Genomic DNA, 22961 nt, shown 5'->3' on the forward strand with positions numbered 1-22961 from the left:
AACTTTCAGACCTGCCACCCACCCACTGCTGAGAGATTAGTCCAATGACTAAGGATTTAATCAACCATGTCTGTATAATGGAACTTCCACAAAAATCCCTAAACAAGGGGGCGGGAGTTGGGGAGTTTCTGAGTTGATGAACTCATCAAAGTGCTGTGGGGATAACACATCTGGAGATCCAGGGAGACTCTGCATGTGCACTGACCCCCCCACACACACACACACCTTGCTCTATGCTTCTCTTCATGGGCTGTTCCTGAGTTGTAGCCTGTGCAATAAACTGGTAGTCATTCAATAAAGTGTCTTCCTGAGTTCTGTGAGTTATTCTAGCAAATCATGGAAACTGAGGAAGGGTTTGTGGGAGCCCCGATTTATGGTGTGTCTGTCAGAAGGATGGGTGGTCCTCGGGGACATGTGACTGGTGCCCGGAGTGGGGACAGTCCTGTGGGACTGAGCACTTACCCTGTCAGGTCCATGCTAACCCTGGGTAACTAGGGCAAGAAGGGAATTGAATTGTTGGTCACCTAGTCAGTGTCAGAGGATTGGTTGTTGGTGTTGGAAAGGACATTAGGTATTTGGTGTGGGGAAGACAAAAGTCCCACATTGACTTTTGTTTTATTTTTCTTTTTTGCTTTTAACAAAAGCACTGCACCAATTTTTCAAGGGTATAGATAACTGCTAGGTCATAGTATTGTTGGCCTTTCCTAATTTACTAGAAGAGTGGGCATTCCTGCTTCACTTTAGCTGATCCCCAGGTTTGGACCCTTCTCTTAGGAATTTGTCATGGACATACGTCCATGTATGTCAGCTCTCTGCGCCTCCCTTGGAAAACCCAGCTTTGCTGCCCCTTCTAGTTCATTGTTTCTGTGTTTTCACCTTAATATTTAATATTGCGGAGGTCGGCTCCTGGTGAATCACCTATATGTGCTTTTTTTCAGGCCTGACCAGAGGCCATTAAAAAGGCTCATGGGGAAAGCTGCCCTCTCCACGCCAGCCTGGGTGCCCGGCCCGTGCACTGCGTCTCTGGAGGGAGGTGTAAGCAAGGACCCAGGAAGTCCTGCTCTTTGCCTACTATCATTCCTAGCCCTGGTGCCTTCATTCCCAGGTCTCTCTATGTGAGGCCTTGGCCAGAAGTCTTCTTCCGGTGCCTCTGGAGGAGGCCTCCTTACCTGCAGGAGGAGGAGAAAGAAAATCTCAAGATACTTTCCTCCACTCTGATTTAGTACCCAGTACTTTTCCACTCCTGGCCCTTCTCCCTCACTTCCACTTGACCCCAGAGTCCATAGGACGGCCAGAGCCTTTTGTCTGGGGCTCCTTCCACAATGAGAAACTCCACATCTGTGCTGATCCACCTGACTCTCAACTGGTGTGCTGTTCCATGGGGGAAAATGGACAGGGGGAGCCAGAGTTTTCTCTGGTTTGGGACTCTTGCTCATACCATTGCTGTAAATGGTCAGAGCCTTAATTCTTTCACTTTTGGCTTATTGCTTTAATCAGCCACCCTGGCAACAGGCAGCTCAGCTGTTTTTTTCAGCCCAGCCCAGTTCCTGACAAATTTCAAGTCACTGTAAACCAAACGATAGTTAAAATTCAAATCTACTAAACCATGGTTTCCTTTCATCAACATATGTGAAGTGCCTACTGTTTTCCAGGCACTGTGCTAGGCTCTGTGATGCAGAGATGACTGGATCATAGTCTCTGCCTTTGAGGAGTTCATGGTCCAAAGGGGCCTAGAAGGTAAACAGTTCATTTCAACAGTGTGGTAAGTGCTTTAGGGGCACAGAGGATGGGCACCAAGTCAGATGTCAGGGGGAGGGGGGGAAATTTCCTTCTACCCCTCGTAATTAAATAGATACAAATCAGGTGAACAGGAGAAAAAACAAATTTAATTTAATTCTGTATGTATGGGGGCCTCAAAGATAGGACACCCAAGGTGTTTATATACCTTTTAGACAAAGAAACACTAAATTTGTTAAGTCAGTCAGAGAAAGACGATTATCATATGATCTCCCTCATATATAGAATTTAAGAAACAAAACAGGTGAACATAGGAGAAGGGAATGAAAAATAAGACAAAATTAGAGAGGGAGACAAACCATAAGAGACTCAAGCATAGGAAACAAACTAGGGGTTACTGGAGGGGAAGGGGTGGTGGGATGGGGTAACTGGGTGACGGTTATTAAGGAGGGCACGTGGGTGTTATACGCAACTGATGACTCACTGAACTCTACTTCTGAAACTAATAATACACTATATGTTAGCTAACTTGAATTTAAATTAAAAAAAAAGAAAAAAGAATAAATTTGTGAAGAACTGTAAGACAGAAACTTCAGCTTGGGTAATAATTAATGAAGAAACCAAGCAGATTTTGTTTACACAACCTCTCCGCCCTGAACTTCCTATCTCTGGTGATAAAAAGGTCTCTCTACATTCCCGGGCAGGGAGGCTACATTTCTCAGGAGAGATTTATTTCCTGCTTTTAGGGGGACAGAAAGGGGGAGTCAGGGCGTCCTTCTTGCACTGGCTGTTTCTCAAATAACTTTCATTCAAAAGAAGCAATATGCCAAAGTGGCATATTCTGGGGTGGCCTGCCCTGAACCCCAAAACACAGAAAGGAAAGGCTCGCTTCAAGGAGTCCTACAAGAGGAGGTCCTATCTGAGGTGAATCTCAAAGTGTAAGTGAAGAATGTGGGAGAGATGTGAGAACAGAAGACCCCACTGATTAGACAGCAACAGCTAACAGACCAGAGGGGTGCCCTCGTGTCAAGAGAGAAAAACTAAAATTTTAATCAGGCTGAAAGACCGTGGGCAACAAAACCAGTCACCACAGCCTGAGATGACAAGTTTCACAAAATTCAGCAAAATTCCTGGAAAGACCCCTACAGCACATCTTATCATGCTCCTCAGTGGCTGCCACATCCTGAGACCACCACCAGAAATAGTGGGCTGTAGCTTGCTTGTCACTGCGCTCCTGCAGATTGGCACTTGAGTCTGACCATCCCCGATAAAGGGCACAGACTTTGTGGATTTTTCCTATTTAACCCCGACCCTAACGCTTCTGGTTTGGAGAGTACGTTTCAGTTTGTAGCCAAAGGCTGTGTCTCCCCACATTGGCAGACTCCATGGCAATAAAACTTGCGCTTGCTTCTGACCAACTCTGCATTTCAGGAATCTTTGTTGACCGAGTCCTAGGCAGTGGAATCAGCACGAAGTCATTATCCATATCAGCAGTGAAATCATCAACCTATGTTATTGATTGCCTCCTACCTATCATTCATGGGATGGGTTTTCTGCTTGGGTTTAATTTTTTGTTTTTGTTCGTTTTTCTCAGAACACCATAGCTTCCTTCTCACTGGGACGCTCACAGCCCAGTGGGTGGTGGCGTAGGGCACGTACACAGGAAAATGAAGCAGATAATCCTGGAGAACTTGGAGCAGTGTGAGGAGGCCGCCATGTTTGTGAGGTGCACGCGACAGAGGCCTCTGGTGGGACTTCTGGCAAACAGGGCACGGTTTTGTTGCGGTGTTTTGCTGAAACAGGTCTCTGTTGTGACAATCCAGGTATCATTCCTCAGTCTCCTGGTTTTGTGGCCTGTAAGCCATTTCTTGGGCTTTTCCAGAAATGGGGGAGGTCCATCACATGAGGAACCCTACTCTCTACCCCTTTTGTTCCCAAGCTGAACAGGTGACTGGGGAGTCTAGGGTCCCTCTAGAAGCTGTGGAAGGCTTTGTGCAATCCTACTTTTGCAAAACATCCCTTTTTCCACAAGCCACAAGATCTGATTTATTCGTTTTCAAAGAAGTATAGAACTCACAGTGATAAATCATGTTTTTTGGTAACAAATGCGAATTGTGAAGTCATGCGTCTGCCCAACAGTAAGCCAGGAGCTCTATCTTAATACATCAAATAATTTGATATTGGAATAATCTCCACAAGGTTAAGTTGCAATTATTTATAGGTATAGGATAAAATGTATTTTCACTGGGATTGCATTGTATGGTATATGTGTATGTGTAAGCACACGCATAAAGCCTTATATTCTGTAAAAGTACAGAAGAAAGATAATGGCATCTTTAGCAAACGTGAAAACAATGTGCTGTGACTGCAGATACAAAGTCTTTCTCCGTGGGTTTTAGACCGGAAATTCTTCTCTTTCTGGAATGGTTAACTTATCAGCACTTGATGGAACAAGGTCATTTTCAGAACACATCGTCCAACATCTGGCCTATCATCTGCTGGCTGGATAAAAATGTGTGGGAGTCAGGCACAAAGGGCACAATTTCCCACATTACTTTTGTTATTGTTCTTTTTTTTTTCAGTTACCAAAATAAAGCTATATGGTCATTAAGCAGATGCTCTCAGACAGGAATGTATTAGTATTATAACAGCTTTTTTCATAAAAGCGAAAATCCTCTTTGAATTTCCTTTGGTTGGTGAAAACAGGTATGAATATAGGAGGGCTTTTGTAAAAGCAAGTGGCATTATCTCAAACTTTCGGAAAGCGGGGGATACCTGTACTCTTGTTGTTTTATCAACTCAGACGTTATCTGACTTCCTAATAAGATGGAAAGTCAGCTCACCTGTAACACTGTCTTGTTCTCTTGCCTCCTTCTATTACCAAGGGGATCAGTGCCTGTATTGGTCACCACTGTGACTTCAAACAAATGTCACTTCTGAGTCCTTCAACTTACAAGCTAATTTTCTTAGGGTTTCACTCTTTCCTCTGACTTTCTTTCAAGAACTGATTAAATATTTTGTAGAATGTCCCTCGATTTGAATTTGTCTGATATTTTCTTATGATTAGATTGAGGTTATATTTTAGGGAAGAATATCACATGTGTGATGGGACCCTCTCAGTGCATCATATCATGGGGTATATAATGTTAATGTGTCTTAATACTGGTGAAGTTAGTCTTAATTGTCTGATTGAGGTGGTGTCTGAGGCTTTTCTGCCTTAGATCGATCACTAGTTTTTCCTTTGTACCAAATATCTGAGGGGAGATACTTTGCAACTATGCAAGTACAGTTTTTCTTTAAATTTTCACCCATCAATTTTAGCAGTAATTTCAGATGTTGCCTGAAACAATTATTACTCTGGTGTTCTCCTAGTCATTCTCATTTTTCTTCATTTCTTCTACATTTATTAATTGGATTCTCCTCTAAGGAAGAATTGTCTCTTCTCCATAGTTTATATATTTAATCAGCTATTTATAGCAGTATGGAATCATGGATATTTACTTTATTCTTTAAGTTATAATCGAAAACTTCACTATTTTTCAGTTGCTAAATTTCTTCCAGGTTTGACTATTGGGAGTTTCTTCAGGTTGGTTGCTGTGTCATTTTGACATGACCACAACTTCTTCTTTTTTTTTTTGTCCTCTGAGCCCTTCATTACAACACAAAATCCTCTAGGCTTACTTTGTATTTTTCTTGCCCTCACCTTGAAATCAATCACTTCTCCAAGGAGCCCTGATTGCTTTTGTGAATGGGGTTTACAACCCATAATCTGGACACTAGTTATGTTCATTGCTCTTGGGTATCACCACTTCTAGGTCCTAGCAGTGGGTTAGTATATAGACACATATCTATCATCTATCTATCTATCTATCTATCTATCTATCTATCTATCTATCTACCTATCTATCTATCTATCTATCTATCATGGTCTCTCTATCTTAAAAATCAACATGATTATTCATAGTGATACCTCTGATCCAATCTAGCTCTTCAAGGTTAATTCTAACATTACCTCTTTATTTATGACTTCTTTCTCTGAATGTGAAACCAGTTGTTCATATCTAAAACATATTTCCTTATATACCCCAATTTAGTATCTGTTCAAAGGAGTTTCAAAATTTCTAACCCATCCATGCTTTTCTAAAGAACAAACCAGTCAACTAGACCACAGTGTTTTGTACAGTTGTTTCATTTTTAGCCTTACAACATCCACTCAAAACAGTTTTCCAAAGTTACTTCTGTCAGCTCCTTTCTTTACCACCTTCTTTAGTGAGATTATGCCATTCTGTAGAACACATTTGTTTGTCACAATCTGCATTCCATCTTGGGTTCAATCTACATCTGGATGCATTTTAAAAAAACTGCTCACAGTAAAAGTCTTTCCTTTGTGCAACACAGTCTTGGCGTTTTGACAAATGCACAGAATCATGTATTTACCATCACAGTATCAAATAGGACAGTTACAACCCCCCACCTCACCCCAGTTCATTTGTTCTATCTTTTTGTAGTCAACCCCCCCTCCACACAATTTGCAACCATTTTCCCTTTGCCAGAATATCATATGAACGAAATCATACAATATAGAGTCTTTTGGGTCTGGCTTCTTTCACTTAAGATGTTGCATTTATGATTCATCCATGTTGTCATGTGAAACAGTAGTTCATTATTTTTTATTACTGGGTAGTATTTCATTGAATGGCTTTCCTATTGTTCCTTGATCAGTCTACCTATTGAAAAAAATCTCAGTTGTTTCCAGTTTTGGTGCTTATGAATAAAGCTAATATAAACATTCAGAAACATGTATTTGTGTGAATGTAGTTCTCATTTCATTTATATAATTACAGATTAGGAGTGGGATTGTTGGACCCTATGGTAAATGTTTAACTTTATAAAACCTGCCAAACTATTTTCCAAAGTTTCTGTACCATTTTACATTTTTGCCAACAATGTGTGAGTTTCATTTGTTCTGCATCCTTGTCAGCACTTGATATTGTCAGATTTTTAACTTTAGCCATTTTAATATATGTGGTGTTATCTCATTGTGACTTTAATAAACTTTTACTAATCACTAATGATGTTTTACATCTTTTCATATACTTTTTTCATTTTTATATCTCCTTTGGTGCAAAGTCAAAAAGCAAATCAAAATAAAGCTGCAATTTTTCTAAATCTGTGCCATCCAACAGGAAACTGAAAACAAGAAGGTAAACACAAGAGTGGTTTTAAAACAATTAAAAATAGGAAAAAAATTTTGACTTTTTTATATTGCATTTCCAGTACTCCTCGTTTTCTTTTTAAAGAGCCAAGTTTCTATCTGGTATCATATTCATTTAACATGCATTGTAGAGTAGGTCTACTGGCAATAAATTCTCGTATTCTTTTTTTGAGAAAGTATTTTTTTATTCACTTTTGAATTTTTTTTTTTTTTTTTTGGCTGGGTATAGAATTCTATTTTTCTTCAGCCCTTTAAAGACGTCCTTTTATTGTCTTTTAGTTTGCATAGTTTCAGAAGAGAAGTTGGCTGTAATTTTTAACTTTGTTCTTCTGTGTGTAATGTGTGTCTCTCTCCTCATCCCCTCACCCCCACCAGCCCCAGACTACCTTTACAATTTTTTCTTTGTTATTAGCAGTTTGAATGTAAGTGTAGTTTGGGGCATTTATGCTGTTGGGTGTTCTTTGTTATCTTGGATTTGTGATTTGGTGTCTGTCATTACATTTGGTCGATTTTCAGTCATTATTTTTTCAAATGTTTCTTCTGCATTGTTGTATATTTAGGACTCCACTTACACACCTGAGGCCATTTGATATTGTCCCACAGTTCTTAGTAGTTCTGTTTTGATTTATTTACTTTTTCTCTTTGGCTAGTTTGCAGAATTTCTTTAATGCTACATTCAAGTACATAGATTCTTTCCTCAGCTAGTCTAGTAATGAGCCATTAAAGACATCCTTTCTGTCACTATGCTTCTTATTTGTAGTATTTCCATTTGATTCTTTCCTATTGCTTCCAACTGTGTGCTGAATTGCCCATCTGAACTTACATGTTGCTCATGTTTTCCTTCAGAGCTTTTTACATACTAATTATAGTTGTCTAAAATTCCCCATTGCATAGTTTCAACACCTATGTCATGTGTGTATCTGGGTGTCTCTTGAGAGAGTGAATAAATCCTCTTGCTCTCTCACTTAATCTATAATTTCCTCTCCTTTCCCTGAAAAATTATGTTCCCCAGTTTTTGGCATGCTAAGTGATGCTGTCAAATTAGTAATGACTAGTGATATGTGATTATTAAGCACTCTAAATATGATTAGGTTGAATTGAGATGTTCTGTAACTAAAATATACACTGTTTTCAAAGGCTTACCACAAAAAAAGAAAAATATCTAAATAATTTTATATTGATTTCACGCAGAAATAACACTTGAATATATTGATTTAATTAAAGATATTATTAAAGTAAGTTACCAGGTACCTGGGTGGCTCAGGTGGTTAAGCAACCGCCTTTGGCTCAGGTCATGATCCTGGAGTCCCAGGATCGAGTCCCGCATCGGGCTCCCTGCTCAGCAGGGAGTCTGCTTCTCCCTCTGACCTTCCTCCCTCTCATGCTCTCTCTCTACCATTCTCTCTCTCTCAATAAATAAATAAAAATCTTTAAAAAAAGTATAAAAAAAGTAAGTTACCTGTTTCTTTTTAAAAAATGTGATTATTAGAATATTTAAATTGCATATGTAAAAGGAGATCTAAATAAATGGCAAGACATACCATGTTCATAGATTGGAAGACTCAACATAGCCTAGATGTCAGTTCTCCCGAAACTGACATATTGGTTTGATGCAAATGATATCAAAACCCTCACAAGTTTTACTAGAGCTGTATATAAGCTTATTCTAAAAGTTATATGGAAAGGCAAAAAACTGTAATAGCTGAAACAATTTTGCGAAAGGATAAAGTGGAATGAAGTACTCCACCTGAGATTTATTATATAGCTACAATAATCAAGACTATGTGGCATGGGATGAGGGATAAATGCACAGATCAAAGGCATAAAATAGAAAACCCAGAAACAGAATCACCCAAGGATGGACAGTTGATTTTGACAAAGTTGCGAAGCAGTTTTGTTGACTGGTTCAAAGTTGAAAAATGCTGGGTCTGACTTGCCTTCTTTTGTTGCGTGGAGGAGAGTAAGACAGTCTGTTGCAATGTTGTTCCAGTAGTCTTGGGGTCCCTAACAAGTCTGTTTTCCTCTTCTCATCCTCCTTGGTTCTACTTTACTTGTGTCTTGCATTGTATCATGGATTTACAGTTGTACTGAGAGAGGAAGATCAGGGAGAAATGAGTCTATGCCATCTTATCTGGACCAGATGCCCTCTTGTTCTTTTTTTGCAACTTGCTATGAATGTGTTATTTTTTCAAAATAAAAAGCTAAGAAATGTCCATATGAGGCTGACATATTTCTATTGGGCTGCATTGAGTGGTTCCACTGAATGGTTAATGTAACTCATAGCTGAGCCCCTTAAAATCGCAATGGAAATTATTGGTTTCCTCTCTACTCCTTCCTCTGCTTTACTTCTGGCATCTCTTTCCAATGGGATATTATGTTGAAGACCTTATATCAACATAGTTTCTATTTTCTCTGCCATTCTGAGGGTTTCAAAATATTTACAAGGTCATTTCCTGCTTGATCATGGCCTCAATCTGGTCACCTAATCAGCAGACTAGACTTTTAGGATATGATATTAACTTGGAGGGAAATCTCTTTCCTGCTTGAGGTCTGAGGAAGTAAGAGCTGCTCAAGGTTTCTCCTTTATTTTATCCCAGATATCAGTTTTAGAACAGGCATGCTGTTCTACGTGTTGTATATTTAAAAATCACTCATCTTTAATTGAAATTGAAGTTTAAAATCTTGAGTATTTGTTTCTTTAGTTGTCTCCTCTATAATTTGTTATTTTCATTGTTTTCTAGGGGAATTATAAAAAAAGAATAAGGTAAAATTGCCTTTCTCATTTAAATTGTAATTCCTTTTTCGATACTGGATATCTGGGACTAAACAGACAAAACACATAGCTTTGATTTAGTTGTATTATTACTAAAATATTTTTTTAAAGATTTTATTTATTTATTTGACAGAGAGAGAGAGACAGTGAGAGAGGGAACACAAGCAGGGGGAGTGGGAGAGGGAGAAGGCTTCCCGCTGAGCAGGGAGCCCGATGCGGGGCTCGATCCCAGGACCCTGGGATCATGGCCCGAGCCGAAGGCAGATGCTTAACGACTGAGCCACCCAGGTGCCCCATTACTAAAATATTTTTAAGTCAGATCATGCATGTTTCAAGAGGAGTATATAGCAAAGGTAAAATAATTGATTCTAGGATTTCCTGTATTCCTCTTGAATTTATTTCTTGTTTCCACACAGTACTTCCTCTTGTACTTTTTTCACATAGAACTCATGGGTTACAAACTTTCTAAGCTATCTTGCATGTATGCAAATAATTCTTGCTTTATAAGCATATTTCTTTGGAATCGTGAAGCCATTGCAGCAGAGATGCTGAGGCACAAATTACAAACCTCCAGATGCCAGGTAAGGACTCTTGCTGCATATGAAGGGCTAAACCTATAAATCAGGAGAGACTTTATATTTTTGATTTTACCCCTTTCCAGGTGATGGAAAAAACATAACGTGTTTTCTGATCTCTGGAGTGGTTTTTGTGGTGGGGTGGGTTGGAGGGTGGGGAGAGTAAAGTGGTCGAAGCAGTTTAGTTCAGATTAGTGCCAAGAGTGTTACATTCTTGCCTTTCTGATTCTAATCTACTCCACACTGCCCTTTGTCATTTCCCCCGAGATTTCAAGCAAATGATTTATTTCGGGGTGCCATAAGAAGGGGGGCAGAAGATGACTGCTGGATGGCAGGAAGGGGATATTTGCAGAGTTTCAAGTACTTTGTCTTTACCAGTAAATAGATCTGACCTTTATCTCAGACTGGAGACAGATGTAGGCCCTGTCTCCCGTGGTAGAAGGCTAGGCATAAAATCCCCTTGTGCATAGCTGGCGATCCTGAACATCCAAGTTCGTAGCCCTGAACAACAATGCCGGCTTTGCCTTGCTTCTGTGCTGGCGACTGTAATCCGTTGTCCAGCAAGCACAAGACGGTGGCCAGCGCATTTCAGGAAAATGGCTGGAGTCGCTGGAAACACAAACGCAGACTCAGGACATTTTTAACTTTTATTCCTGCCTCCCATATAGCATATTTTCTGCAAAAATTATGAGTTAAATATAATTTAATGGAGACAGGGTATTTAAAATATAATCGTGACCATTCAAAAACTCTCATGAATACAGAAGGAAAAAGAGCGAGCAAACAAACCAAAACAAAACAAAAACAAAATAAATGAAATAAGAACACAATCTCTTCAACGTAGAGACAGTCCATCCATTCCTCTTCTTTCCCAGGGGGAAGTTCCCTGGAGCCACTCCTGAGATCAGACTTCAGAGTAGAGGGTAATTTTTGCACTGAGAGTGCACATCTGATTCACAGAAGCAAGTCTATGTTCCAGCCAAGGCAGCCAAGGCTAAGCAGAGCGCAGCTAAGTCTTCTGTCACTTTGAGGTCCCCGGGACACTCGAGGCCGCCACCAGAGTGCAGCTCTACTTAATTCGCTTGCGTGTTCTCCTTGTCAGGGGTGTTCAGCTGCAGGTACTCCAGAGTGCCCCTTTTGTAACTGGCCACCCGTGTGGGTTTTCGGCTTATGCCCGCCGCCTGCCTTTTCTGTAAAGAGTTGGCGAGCATGTCGGAAAATTCAGCTTGTAAGCGCTGCTGATTCTCCCTGGAAAGAGAGTGAGGAGGGAAAATGGAACTTCTCAGCAATTCATACAGAATATGCCGTCGCTCCAGAACAATCAGTTCTGTTTACCAAATACTTATTGAGTGCTTAGTCCGTGCTAAACACGGGAAGTCCAGAGAATACAGAATGAGCCTTGCTTTTTTTTTTTTAAGATTTTATTTATTTATTTGAGAGAGAGAGAATGAGAGATAAAGAGCATGAGAGGGAAGAGGGTCAGAGGGAGAAGCAGACTCCCTGCTGAGCAGGGAGCCCGATGTGGGACTCGATCCCGGGACTCCAGGATCATGACCTGAGCCGAAGGCAGTCGCTTAACCAACTGAGCCACCCAGGCATCCCTGAGCCTTGCTTTTGATGAGCTTACAAGAGTTGTCATCCCTGCTCTGTGCATTTGTGGAGAAAGCAGGATACATTTCAAGGAGAAAATTCTATTTCAACTTCAAAGTGGAATGACATGCTGCTTGGATTTGGAAGTGTGGTTAGGTTTCCACATGCCACTTCAGGGAGGGCAAATGAAGCTAGGACAACATGAGGCCCCTGGCGACCCAACCCTGAGGACTTGGGTCCCACACATTCTGGGGTGTGGATCTTGTCTGGGGAGGCCTCCAAAGGGATGGAGGGTTTCAAGAGTCTGGAATGGACCTGGGCGCTCCAATAATGGGCCAGCCCCCCTGTGGCCCAGGGAAGATCTGGCTTGTGCTGGCTTCTCTACAGGCTTGCCATCTATCTGGGTCCAGCATCTGGGAGTCTGCAAGACAGGTCTGTCTACAATAGCAAAAGCCACCCCAACAGCCATGCGATTGGTTGATTGCAGCAACCAAATGTGCAATGGGGTGACCCTGTCCGTCACCATGAAGGGAACTGAAACCTGTTCGTTAGACCTGAAACCTGGCCTTCCTCATCTCTGGGAGAACATAGCCTCCATGTGAAAACCCAGAACCACAGTCCTGGGGGGAGGCAGGGGTGGGGGGGAGGCCCTGTTTCCATCAGCAGCCCCACAGAGAGCTGTGGGCAGGGGTCCGAGTCACAGAGTGCCTCTTGGCCACTAGCAGGCCCCCCTCTGGTCTGAACCAGATCTGCCAGGAGGGCAGCTGTCAACTCTCCTCGGTTCTGAGCGTGCCTGGAACAACCAGCTTCTGGCAGCCAAGAAGGGAGGTTTCTAGACTTCTCATGTATGTAGTCCCTGGCCGTGTAGTCAATATATCATGACCAGTGGCGGAGCACTTGCCAACAGTTAACATTGGCTGTAGGTAGCACAACTGATAAAGCCAGGCCTGCCACTCCCCTGTCCCGCCCTGCCACACCCAGCGGCTTACACAGTAGGAGGGGTCGGCAGGTTGTACTCCTCGCCCTTCACCCCCGTCAGCCAGTAGGTGGTCTCAGTTCCTCTTCCCTGGGGAGACAAGAAAGGTGGGCGCCACAGAGGCCGGTGAGAGAGGTTAGCTCTAGCCCACGGTGCTGAGAAACATCCATCTCCAAGAGACACCTCACTTCCATGCTTCTCATCAGTGTCCACACCTCAGTAGAGCCTATGTTCTGATGGGATTTGCATTCCCTCTAGACACATCTTTCTTTCCAAGTGCCTTTTAAAAAAATAAGTCTCTCATTCCCCAGATGTGTTTTTTTTTTCGAAGTAGAGTTCTCTTTTTTCCCCAAAAGACATCTCAAAGTGTCGCTATAGCAACATCATAAGAACTCTAAATGAAAAAAGAAGAAAACTCGTGTCCAATCCTGCTACACCAAGATATCCAACTGGTTTTCATCACCCACTTTTTCTTCTAGCCCCTTTTGCCACAAGATTTCATCACAAACCTTTTGCCACAGTTTCCCCACCTTAAGCATGTAAATTACAAACACATGTACACCCTAAGAGATGCTTATTAAGTGACATTTGCTGGGCACATCTGGAGGCTATAAAATGAATGGAAATGTACTGGAAATCCTATTTTCGCTAAAGCTTGTATTTGAAAAGGAGATGGAATGGCTACATACTTAAAAATCATCTTTAAAGGTTTATTTATTTATTTGAGAGGGAGCGAGCACACATGATAGGGAGAGGCAGAGGGAGAGAGAGAATCCCAAGCAGACTCCATGCTGAGTGTGGAGTCCAATCTGGGGCTAGATCTCATGACCCTGAGATCATGACCTGAGCCGAAACCAAGAGTCAGATGCTTAACGGACTGAGCCACCTGGGCACCCTACAAATCACTCATCTTTAGTGAGTAGTTTGCTGGCTGTGTTTGGACTGCAGTCATCCATACACCACTTCTGTGCCGGGGGGAATGCTCTGTGCAGAAAGTGTATTGATAGTGTGACAGGGCACGTCTACAGGAAAGGAGGCTTTTCCAAGTTGCAGTCACAGTGTTAAGATTAGAAGCACCGTGGCTCCTGGAGACAGATCATCTTACGGTCGGTAGTTGGCTTCAGACCAGTTGTTGAAAGGACTGGAATGACCTTTGAAAAGCAGCCTGAGGGCCAACTGGAGACCCTTGGTGGCCCTGGAGGGCAACTGTTATGAATGTGAGAAACAGCCTGGAAAGGAGAGACTGGTGATTCTCCATCCCTGGCGTGCATCCTGATCACTTAGACTACTCCTTAAAAATATAGATTCCTGATCTACATCCACAGAGGGTCTTTCTCAGCAAGCCTGATGGAGAGTCCAGGCATCTACATTTTCGAAAGCACCAAGATGATGCTGAATCAGAAGTCTGGGGCCACAGGTGGCAATTCACGGGTCCAGAGCTTCAGAATGGTAAAGCAAACCCTGGAGAGGTGGTTTTAGAGAGAAGCAGCATCTTGCAGTGAGGGCAAGAAGTAAGGTAGGAGATGGGAGCTTTGACTTAAGCTAAATAAGTCCCAGGGCACCTGGGTGGCGCAGTGGGTTGAGCGTCTTGGTTTCACCTCAGGTCATGATCTCAGGGTCATGGGATCGAGCCCCATGTTGCGCTCTGTGCTCAATGCAGAGTCTGCTTGAGTTTTTCTCTCCCTCTCCGTCTGCTCCTCCCCCCACCCCCGCTCTCTCGATCTCTCTCAAATAAATAAATACACCATAAATAAATAAATAAATAAGTTCTGTCACAGACCTTAGCTCTCAGCTTTGCAGGAGGACATGGACACAAAACTTGGAGGTATGTGGAAGAAATGGTGGTAGCATTTTATAACATATTGGTGTTAGTTCAAAATATGGAAAAGGCTCTGAGTTCACATTCTTCAGGGGTAGGTAGCTTCTCCTACAGGGGGTCATGGGTGATCACCGCAGGGAGTGCAGAAAAGGATTCTTCATCTTTGTGCTCTTCAACATTATTGACCACCGGATGTCCTGTCTCCAAGGAGGTGACCCCCGAGTGAGTGCTTTTTCTGGGTCCTCTCTCTGTGGATCCCTTACCTTTAAGTACGTTTCCCCTCTCACTTCGTACAGGAACTGGCATTCAGTTCTCTTCAGGATGGCTATTGTGGAGCCGCTCACATGAATTCTCAAGGCTGGAAATGCAAAACAATCAATGAAAATTTCATCCATTTTGAAGTCTGTTATACGAACACATTTGTTTCCACTTGATTCAGGGCATTTGTTATAAGAGTTCTTGACAGCTGAGATATTTTAGTGAAAGGACACTTGAAAATACAATCTGTGAGATAAATACTATCACACATGGGATGAAAGAGGGTCTGACGTTGCTTTTTGGGGTCCTGAGTGAAGGGGCTCCCCAGGTTGTGCTCCATAGATTCTCCCTCCTGCTCAGAGTGGTGGCCCCTGCGGTTCCCATCCTCAATTTATTCCTTCAACTTTCTGATGCCTAGGAAGATGAGGCAACTTTCTTTCCCTCAGCTTATACAGACAGTGATTTGTATAGTTATAACTGTAACCCAAATCTGCCCTTTCCGTTATACCATGATTTTCTAGTACAAACCAGTATCAGGTGGTCAGGGACTGCCAAGATACCACTCTACCACCTGTGTTCTTGTAAGCCCCACCCACACCCACCAAAGCTTGCTTTCTCTCTTATATAGATTTCTGTTACTATCACTGTCACCACTATTTATTGAGCATCTACTACACGTAGCTCCCAGTGCCTCTACCCTGTCAGGCAAATGCAATAGAGGCTTCTGCATATAATAAATACTTATGTTTTTCTTTACTAAAACCAATTCTCAGGAAAACAAAAGAGGAATAGGAAAGCGAGCCAGCGTATGCTCCATATCTAGCCCACTGAATTTTTTTTTAAAGATTTTATTTATTTATTAGAGAGCGTGTGATAGAGAGCATGAGTATGGGAGGGGGGCAGAATGAGAGGGAGAAGCAGACTCCCCACTGAGCAGGGAGCCTGATGCAGGGCTCGATCCCAGGACCGTGGGGACCATGACCTGAGCCAAAGGCAGTTGCTTGATGGACTGAACCACCCAGGCGCCCCTGAAATTTTTTTTTTAACTTCCATGGGTCTATGCTAAATTTCATGACCATTCCAGGGAAAGCATGCCTGAATGCATTGCAAATGAACCCAAACGAATAGAAATAGTCTACTACTGAGCTAAAAAGGAAGAACACAGTAATTCCCAGGAAATGGTGGCGACAAAAGCAAATGTCGCAAGGACTGGATGGACTCGGGCTCATGTCCAGTCAATGTGAAAGGTCATTCTTTCATCTCACTAGCACTTTGTAGTTCCTTATTGTGTGTTTTGTTCTCTAGTTCCCCTCTGCTGGAAGACACACTCTTCCTCTAAGAAAGTGATCTTTCTTACGGAGGCCCGTGGATTCCATCCTAGAAGCTGTGTTGACGGTGTCTCCAAATAGGCAGTAACGAGGCATCTTGATCCCCACGACTCCGGCAGCACAGGGGCCTGGAATGCACAGAAAGCAAGAAGTGGAAGCAGCAGCAATCACGCTGCGGAGTTAGGGTGGGTAAGGCTTTTCTCAGGGGCACAGTGCTGCATCCTTCATTTGATGTAGGTGCGAAAAGGAGCCGTGACTTTTCTTAAATGGATGTATTCAATGAGGAAAGCACTGTTCTCGCAAGACAAGCTTCCAGAATATATTTTGCTATAGCACAGAAAAGTACATTTGCACAAAACAAGAAGGTTTCCAGAGATCCAGGCTGCAGAGGTGGAAAGTCCTTCTTAATATGTTCAATAGAAGGTTCTCTGGAAGGATGAAGACTCCCCCACGGCTCACTTACTGTGCCAGGCCGCACAGCCCCGAGCTCTTAGCTCAAAGGCTCAGTGGCCAAATTGTGTTTTATTTCTATTTACTCAGAGTAGCATTGCTCGGACTGGCAACACAATGATGGAAGACCCAGAAGATGAGGGCTTGGCACACCTCATGCGCCGTGTGAACACAGAGGGATGAAAGAGCCTGCGGTGCAAGGACATTCTCGCAAGAACACAGAAACCAAGGCAAGACTGGGCACAGCAGCATACTGGGTAGAGAAGAAGGGTTGTTAATCAGGTCTCTGTGTGGAGTGACTGAACGCAAGGAGTTACAGATTTTAGACGTTAAAGACTAACTCAGAAATTGCAAAACCGGTTTTGGATAAAGGGAACTTGATTTTCTAGTTGGCTTATTGGGTTTTGACCTCCATGAGTTTCTTTGTAGGTTTATCCTATAGATTCTCTATGATTATGAACATTGAAAAGAAAATCAAAATACCGGCTCTTCCTTTGAGTGCTGAGCCCTTCTTTGTTAGGTTCAAGGCAAAACAACACAAAATAACCAAACAACGGCAACAAGAAACAAACAGAAGCAGAAGCAGCCTACCCAAGGGAAGGAGCTGGAGAGGCCTCTACTGTGTCAGAGGATCTCTCTGATCTGGGCCTGAGGTCCTCTAGGTCAAATTATAGGTGACTCTTCACTTCAACACTGGAGTGAAGCTGGGAAGGGCCGGGTAGTGAAAATTCCTGCAGATATGAAGTCTTGTTTTCAACTATCAATATTTAACTGCAACCTCTTAATTTCTGAGGGCTAAACCCCTCCAGGTATGTGTGCCTAATATCTATGCTCACTCCAGCCCAATGTGGTGACACCTGGGGCCCTGGCGGTCGGCTCAGTCTTGAGTTGGTCATGGGGGAAAGAGATGGGACCGGGACCCAGAGCTCCGTCCTCCCTGACTCGGCTCAGTCAGCCATGCCACTGTCCCTCCCTCCAGGTCTGGCAATCTGTGATGGGTCAGAAAAGGGACAGCATGCTGTTGCTGGCTGGGGAAACACCTGAGAAGTTTCCTCATGTGTATATGGAAACATCTCTGATATATGGCTGTGGACATGACTGTGGCAGAAATTTTTAACTTCTTTTTACTTTTACTTTGAGAATCTCACTGGCTCATTACTAAATCAATAAATGTTTACTGCCAGCCTGCTAGGCATCGTGGCTAGAGGATGACTTTTGCAAATGCAGTTGTCTGGTCCTCATCACAAACCCTGGAGTGATGTTGGGTTTTCTGTATTTTGAGTCTTCTGTGAGCCATGGAGGGCAGAAAAAAGAGCAATGACAAGAAAGTATAGGGAGATGTGAGTTAACACAAGGAAAGACTGTCTAATAATTATAACTAGTAATGGAATGAGTTGGCTTTGGAAACAGTGAGTTTTCAGGGAATCCTGGGATTATTCCAAAGGTAGCTATAGTATTACTTGTCTTGGAACCTACAAAAATAAGTTGTGCCCTATGAGGGATTAATTCAGATGACTTCTGAGTTCCTCTCCAACTTCATCTTTCTATAACATTTGTAGCTCATCTTCTCAAATCTCTACATTCTAGGCTGAGTATCTTTCATGGTCTTTGAAGTCTATGTACTTTCTGTACCATAGAGGGGGGTGGGGTGGACATAAATGCCCTTTCATTATAGGAATTTTACCAGCCATTTTTTTCCCCTGTAGATAATCCAATCCGTGAAAGGTACTATAACAGTGTAGTGGGAAAACAAAACAAAACAAAACAAAACAAAAAACAGATGTTGGGGGTGGGGGGAGAGGGAGGGAATGGGGAGGAAATAAATGAAACAGGGGAATATGGGGACTTAAATAGGAGGAAGTCTGGAGGCTGTCATCTTAGTCTGTAGTTGGTGTTTATCATACTAGGAGTCAAAGGTGCTGTAAAAGGTATTGTTCCCTAGAACTCTCGAAGGAGGGTCGACTATGTCAGGACACGTAATGGGACCTCATTAGGGTTTGGGACTGGGTCTAATTATGTCAGGATATGTAATGGGATGTCATATGTGGTCGGCAGATTCAAGAGTAAACTTCATGGGAAAATCGATCACATCTGGAGACCCTTTATCCTTTCTGATTTAGTTGGTGCACAGAGGTTCATATGGTTCCCATTTGCTACATTGCTTAACTCCGTACCAGAGTGAACTCCAATGCGAATCCATATGGGGAGGCCGGGAAGATGCTCCAGCTTGAAGGTCCCCATGAAGCTGAGGATGTCCAAGGCCATCTTGGCAATGTCGATTGCATGCCTGTTGCCATTCCTCTTGGGTAAACCACTGGCCACCATGTAGGCATCGCCAATGGTTTCCACCTGTGGGAATAGTTGTTCATTAGTGGTCCTACCCCTTCAAAAGGCAGAAGAAATAAAAAACAAGCAGTTGATGGCATATCAAAACAAAAGCTTTTGAGAACTCAGTTCTGAGCACAGCCCCATACTTCTTTTTCTGGGACTAGCTCAAGACCAGGTCTCTGCTAATTTCTTCATGGTTTTAGAGTCTAGTTAAATGAATGATAAAACAGCTATAAAAGACTTTAACCATATGAAAGTACCTCATAATAATGTAAACCATCCAGATGTGGTGACCCTTCTCTAATGTTTACATAGTCTGAATGGTTGTATATAATTTCAGGAACACCTGTAATTACCAGAAAAGTCACCTTTAGCACTTAACATTTTTTTCTCCTGTCCTATTTGACAAAAAATAATTGTAGCCTCCTCCGGGATGTAATGCACATTCTTATAGGTATGGTGACTCCAAACACTTTTTTTGTAATAAGTATATTTGTATCAACAGTGTCCTGTAAACATTATTCTCTCTTTTAATTTTATTTTCATAATCCTATAGTTCACGTTTGTTGAGTAGTTAACTTCCCTTTGCCAACCATCTCTAAAACGCATAATCATTTCCTATCCAACAAGAACTATTGTTCGTATGGCTTTACTGACCTACATAGAGTGAAGACAGGGCTAAGACAAACCCTAAAAGAGACATCTTCTCTGTGGGTAATAACCATTATGACAGGCTGTTACATGAGTGACCTCTAAACTTTACTTGAGCATACAGTATTCTATCTCAATAACCTTCACAATAATCCACCGAGTTAGGTGTTATTATCATTCCGTTTTACAGATAGGCAAACTGAAACTTGACAAAGTTAAATGAATTTTATGAGGTCACACAGGGAGGGCCAGGTGGGATATGAACAAAGAGCTCCAATTCTAAGTTACTTGCTCCATAAGCTCTGCTGCTTTTCCAACATGAAAATGTGGGAATTCAATGCTCCTTTACTCTTCTGACTCAGACATTATGAGCCCAAAATGGGTCCGCACTCTACTCAGATAGAGTGCTGAACTTACAGAATATTCTCCCTGTTCTTCTTTAGTCTTCTTTGAACGATGCTTGCTATTTCAACAACAGATTCCTATTCTACTTATTATAACTCCAGTGTCTTCTCTGCTTCCTTTGCAATTAGTCCACACACTGTCCATTTTTTTAAAAGATGATTCGAGAGAATGCCATTTTCTCTCAATTTAGTACCCAAAATTCATTCCTGATGAGCTTTATGTTGTTTCTTTCAAACTGCTTCTTAAAGTCACCTGGGCATTTTGACTTCCGACCCTTGTTACTCTTTTACTTCCCTTCATTTTCAGCTCAGATTCAATCATGAATTCCTTAAACCTTAAATTAGGACAAGATCTGAGTAATAATAGGAACCAACCAACTTTGGCTCTGCTGACCAAGGGTGGTACAATCATTTCAGCCTGTTAGGTGAAGTGGTTACCTTGTACACATCATGGTGATCAAGAATGTGGTCAAAACTCTTGTAGATGTCATTGAGCATGTCCACCACTTCCATAGGGGTGCTGTATTTGCAGATGGTGGTGAAACCTACAATGTCACTGAAGTAGATTGTAACTTCCTCATACAATTCAGGCTCCACAATGCCTTTCTCCTTCAGAGACTTTACCACTAGCCTGGATGAGGAAGGGGGAAAAAATGACTTTGACTTCAGTAATTATTTTTTTTGTCTTGCATAAATCTTAGAGACAGTAGTAACGATCCACAGGGAATTCTAGAATTTGGGTGGGGTGACCAGGAAGCGAAGACCGGTCGCACATACTGACTGTAGGAATATATTACCTACATACACATATGATACTTGCATTTGAACTCGGAGGAATACACGCAGGTTTAGCATTAACTTGGTACTTGATTATTAACCCTAATCAACATGTGCATATAACTCTAGTACCTATATAACCCTCATATAGATACACACTTGCCCACTTTTTGCCACTTCTTCTAGCTATGGCTCTACGTCAGGAAGCTGAGGAGGGTGTGTCATTAATGTAAGAGCTTGAATCACTACAGCTGTCACACCTGACTTTTTTCATCAGAGCCGACAGTTTTGCCTCTGAAGCATGTTTTACTTGGTATTGTTTAATATCACTATAAAGGAACAATACATTTAAAAATTAACTTCGATATTTTCTGAACAAGAACTTATTTGATATATTTTTGAACCAGATTTGGGTCTTTTAAAAAGCAAAGTCAGTCAGTCAAGTTAAAATTATGGTAGAACTGCAGAAGTCAAATAGAAGCAACTTAGAATATCTTTGTTGCAGACATGGAAGGAGTAGTATATCAGACTCAGAATTAAGAGAGAACCACAAAGAAGGAATTCCACACCATACTTCCTTGATGGGCCAAGTTGCCTTTTCATTGAGAAAATGGGTGGGGCCAACATGAGGCTAGCCTCTCCGTGTCTGCCCTTGGGATCCCTCTGTAAAGGATCCAAGTATGGAACCACTAGAATCAGAACATGGCCGCTGGGAGGTGCCGTGGAGATCACTGAGAACACTGAGGCTTAAAAAGAAAGTACGACTTTCACAAGGTCACACAGCCACCAAGGGCAGAGCCAGTACTCAGCAACATCCCACCTTTTGGTCTTTTTCTTTCCAGGCATCTCCTCCACAACCCAGACCTTGGGTATTCATGGAGGTGAGGAAGATCTGGAGGTATGCTGATCGTATCGAAGGAGGAATGTCTGCCATTCTCCCAGAAAACAGTTCATTAACTACAAGGACACACAACACTCGTTGTGAGAACCTCCAAAGCATCGAGGAAAGCCTTTTCAATTGGTGCAATGACAAAGCCTGGGACCTTTGAGAAACACCCCTGTGATGTGGCTGGTTGGATTCTCAGGGCACTTCTGGGCTGGTTGTTCTTGACCTGCCCAGTATAAGGGTGCAAATTTTTTGAAGGCTACATAAATGTAATGATAAAATTGGATATTTCACCATCATTACCGTTCCTATTACTACTTATATCTGAAAAGTCATATGAGCTTGGAAACTAGTGTATTATCCAGAGAGAGAAACTAATGTTGGTAGATAAATGAAGAGCTGTGACAGCCTGGCGAGCTTTGGTAACAGGCTGTTGCTGACACAGACAGATCAGCGAACACAGTAGATGTCTTGGAAAGGCTTCCCACAAGAAGAAAAGTTTCTATTTTACTGTCTCAAAACCCAAGGGGCACTGTTTAAATAAGTTTAAGTAGTATCTGGTTCCTACATGCAGTCTGAGTTTATTTGCAGTTTTGCCATTAATATTTCTTTTTGATCCTTGTAGTTATTGTTGGTGTATGTTTTAGTTTTCTTTTACAAATATACATACTTTTTACATAAATTATCGAAGTGAGTTGCACTGGAGGCCTGGTGAATTGCAGCTATTGAAGTGATTGGTGTCATATAACCTTTGGCAATCCAGTAAAAACATCTACCCATGGAGATGAAAAGTAGAGCACAGGGAATATAGTCCATACTGTTGTAATAACGTTGTATGGAGACAGACGGTAACTAAACTTATTGTGGTGAGCACTGAGTAATGTATAGAATCATCAAATTACTACGCTGTACGCCTGAAACTAATATAACACTGTCAACTATACTCAAAACAAACAAAACATCTACCATCTAGTGGTCGAAGGGGCACATTACACCAAGGGTAAGATTAAAAATCTGAGGTGGAGAGCTAGCTGTTTCTCAAACTAATCGTTTGAGTAACATTATTGGTTAAAGCCATGACGATGACACCCCAGGAAGGCAGCCAGATTATCTGGATGTTGTTTTTGTCACCACTCAGCAGTAAAGGCCAGAGAAGGAATTATGCATCGTATAACTAACATTTCTGAAGCTCTG

The 22961-nt window shown here is 42.1% G+C and overlaps 1 protein-coding gene and 1 long non-coding RNA gene across 3 annotated transcripts in view; one reads left to right on the forward strand and one right to left on the reverse strand.

Moving 5' to 3' along the window:
- Positions 1-6761, forward strand: part of LOC114221650 (uncharacterized) — a 31926-nt gene extending 25165 nt beyond the window's left edge. The window contains exon 3 of the long non-coding RNA XR_015768831.1: positions 939-6761. This is a non-coding gene — a long non-coding RNA (uncharacterized LOC114221650). The remainder of the gene's footprint in view (positions 1-938) is intronic.
- A 4259-nt stretch (positions 6762-11020) lies between these two features.
- GUCY2C (guanylate cyclase 2C) overlaps positions 11021-22961 on the reverse strand; it is a 71759-nt gene continuing 59818 nt past the window's right edge. For both annotated transcript variants that reach the window (XM_028119738.2, XM_088025929.1), the window contains 6 exons: positions 20543-20735; positions 18896-19070; positions 16301-16399; positions 14949-15043; positions 12880-12956; positions 11021-11548 (listed from right to left, as the gene is read on the reverse strand). In XM_028119738.2, the coding sequence (XP_027975539.1) occupies positions 11374-11548; positions 12880-12956; positions 14949-15043; positions 16301-16399; positions 18896-19070; positions 20543-20735 (814 nt within the window). In that variant the 3' untranslated portion in view covers positions 11021-11373. The remainder of the gene's footprint in view (positions 11549-12879; positions 12957-14948; positions 15044-16300; positions 16400-18895; positions 19071-20542; positions 20736-22961) is intronic.

This window comes from Eumetopias jubatus, unplaced genomic scaffold (genome assembly GCF_037043125.1).
Source record: "Eumetopias jubatus isolate StellerSeaLion01/CBP00866 unplaced genomic scaffold, mEumJub1_p1.0 scaffold_8, whole genome shotgun sequence".
NCBI lineage: Eukaryota > Metazoa > Chordata > Mammalia > Carnivora > Otariidae > Eumetopias > Eumetopias jubatus.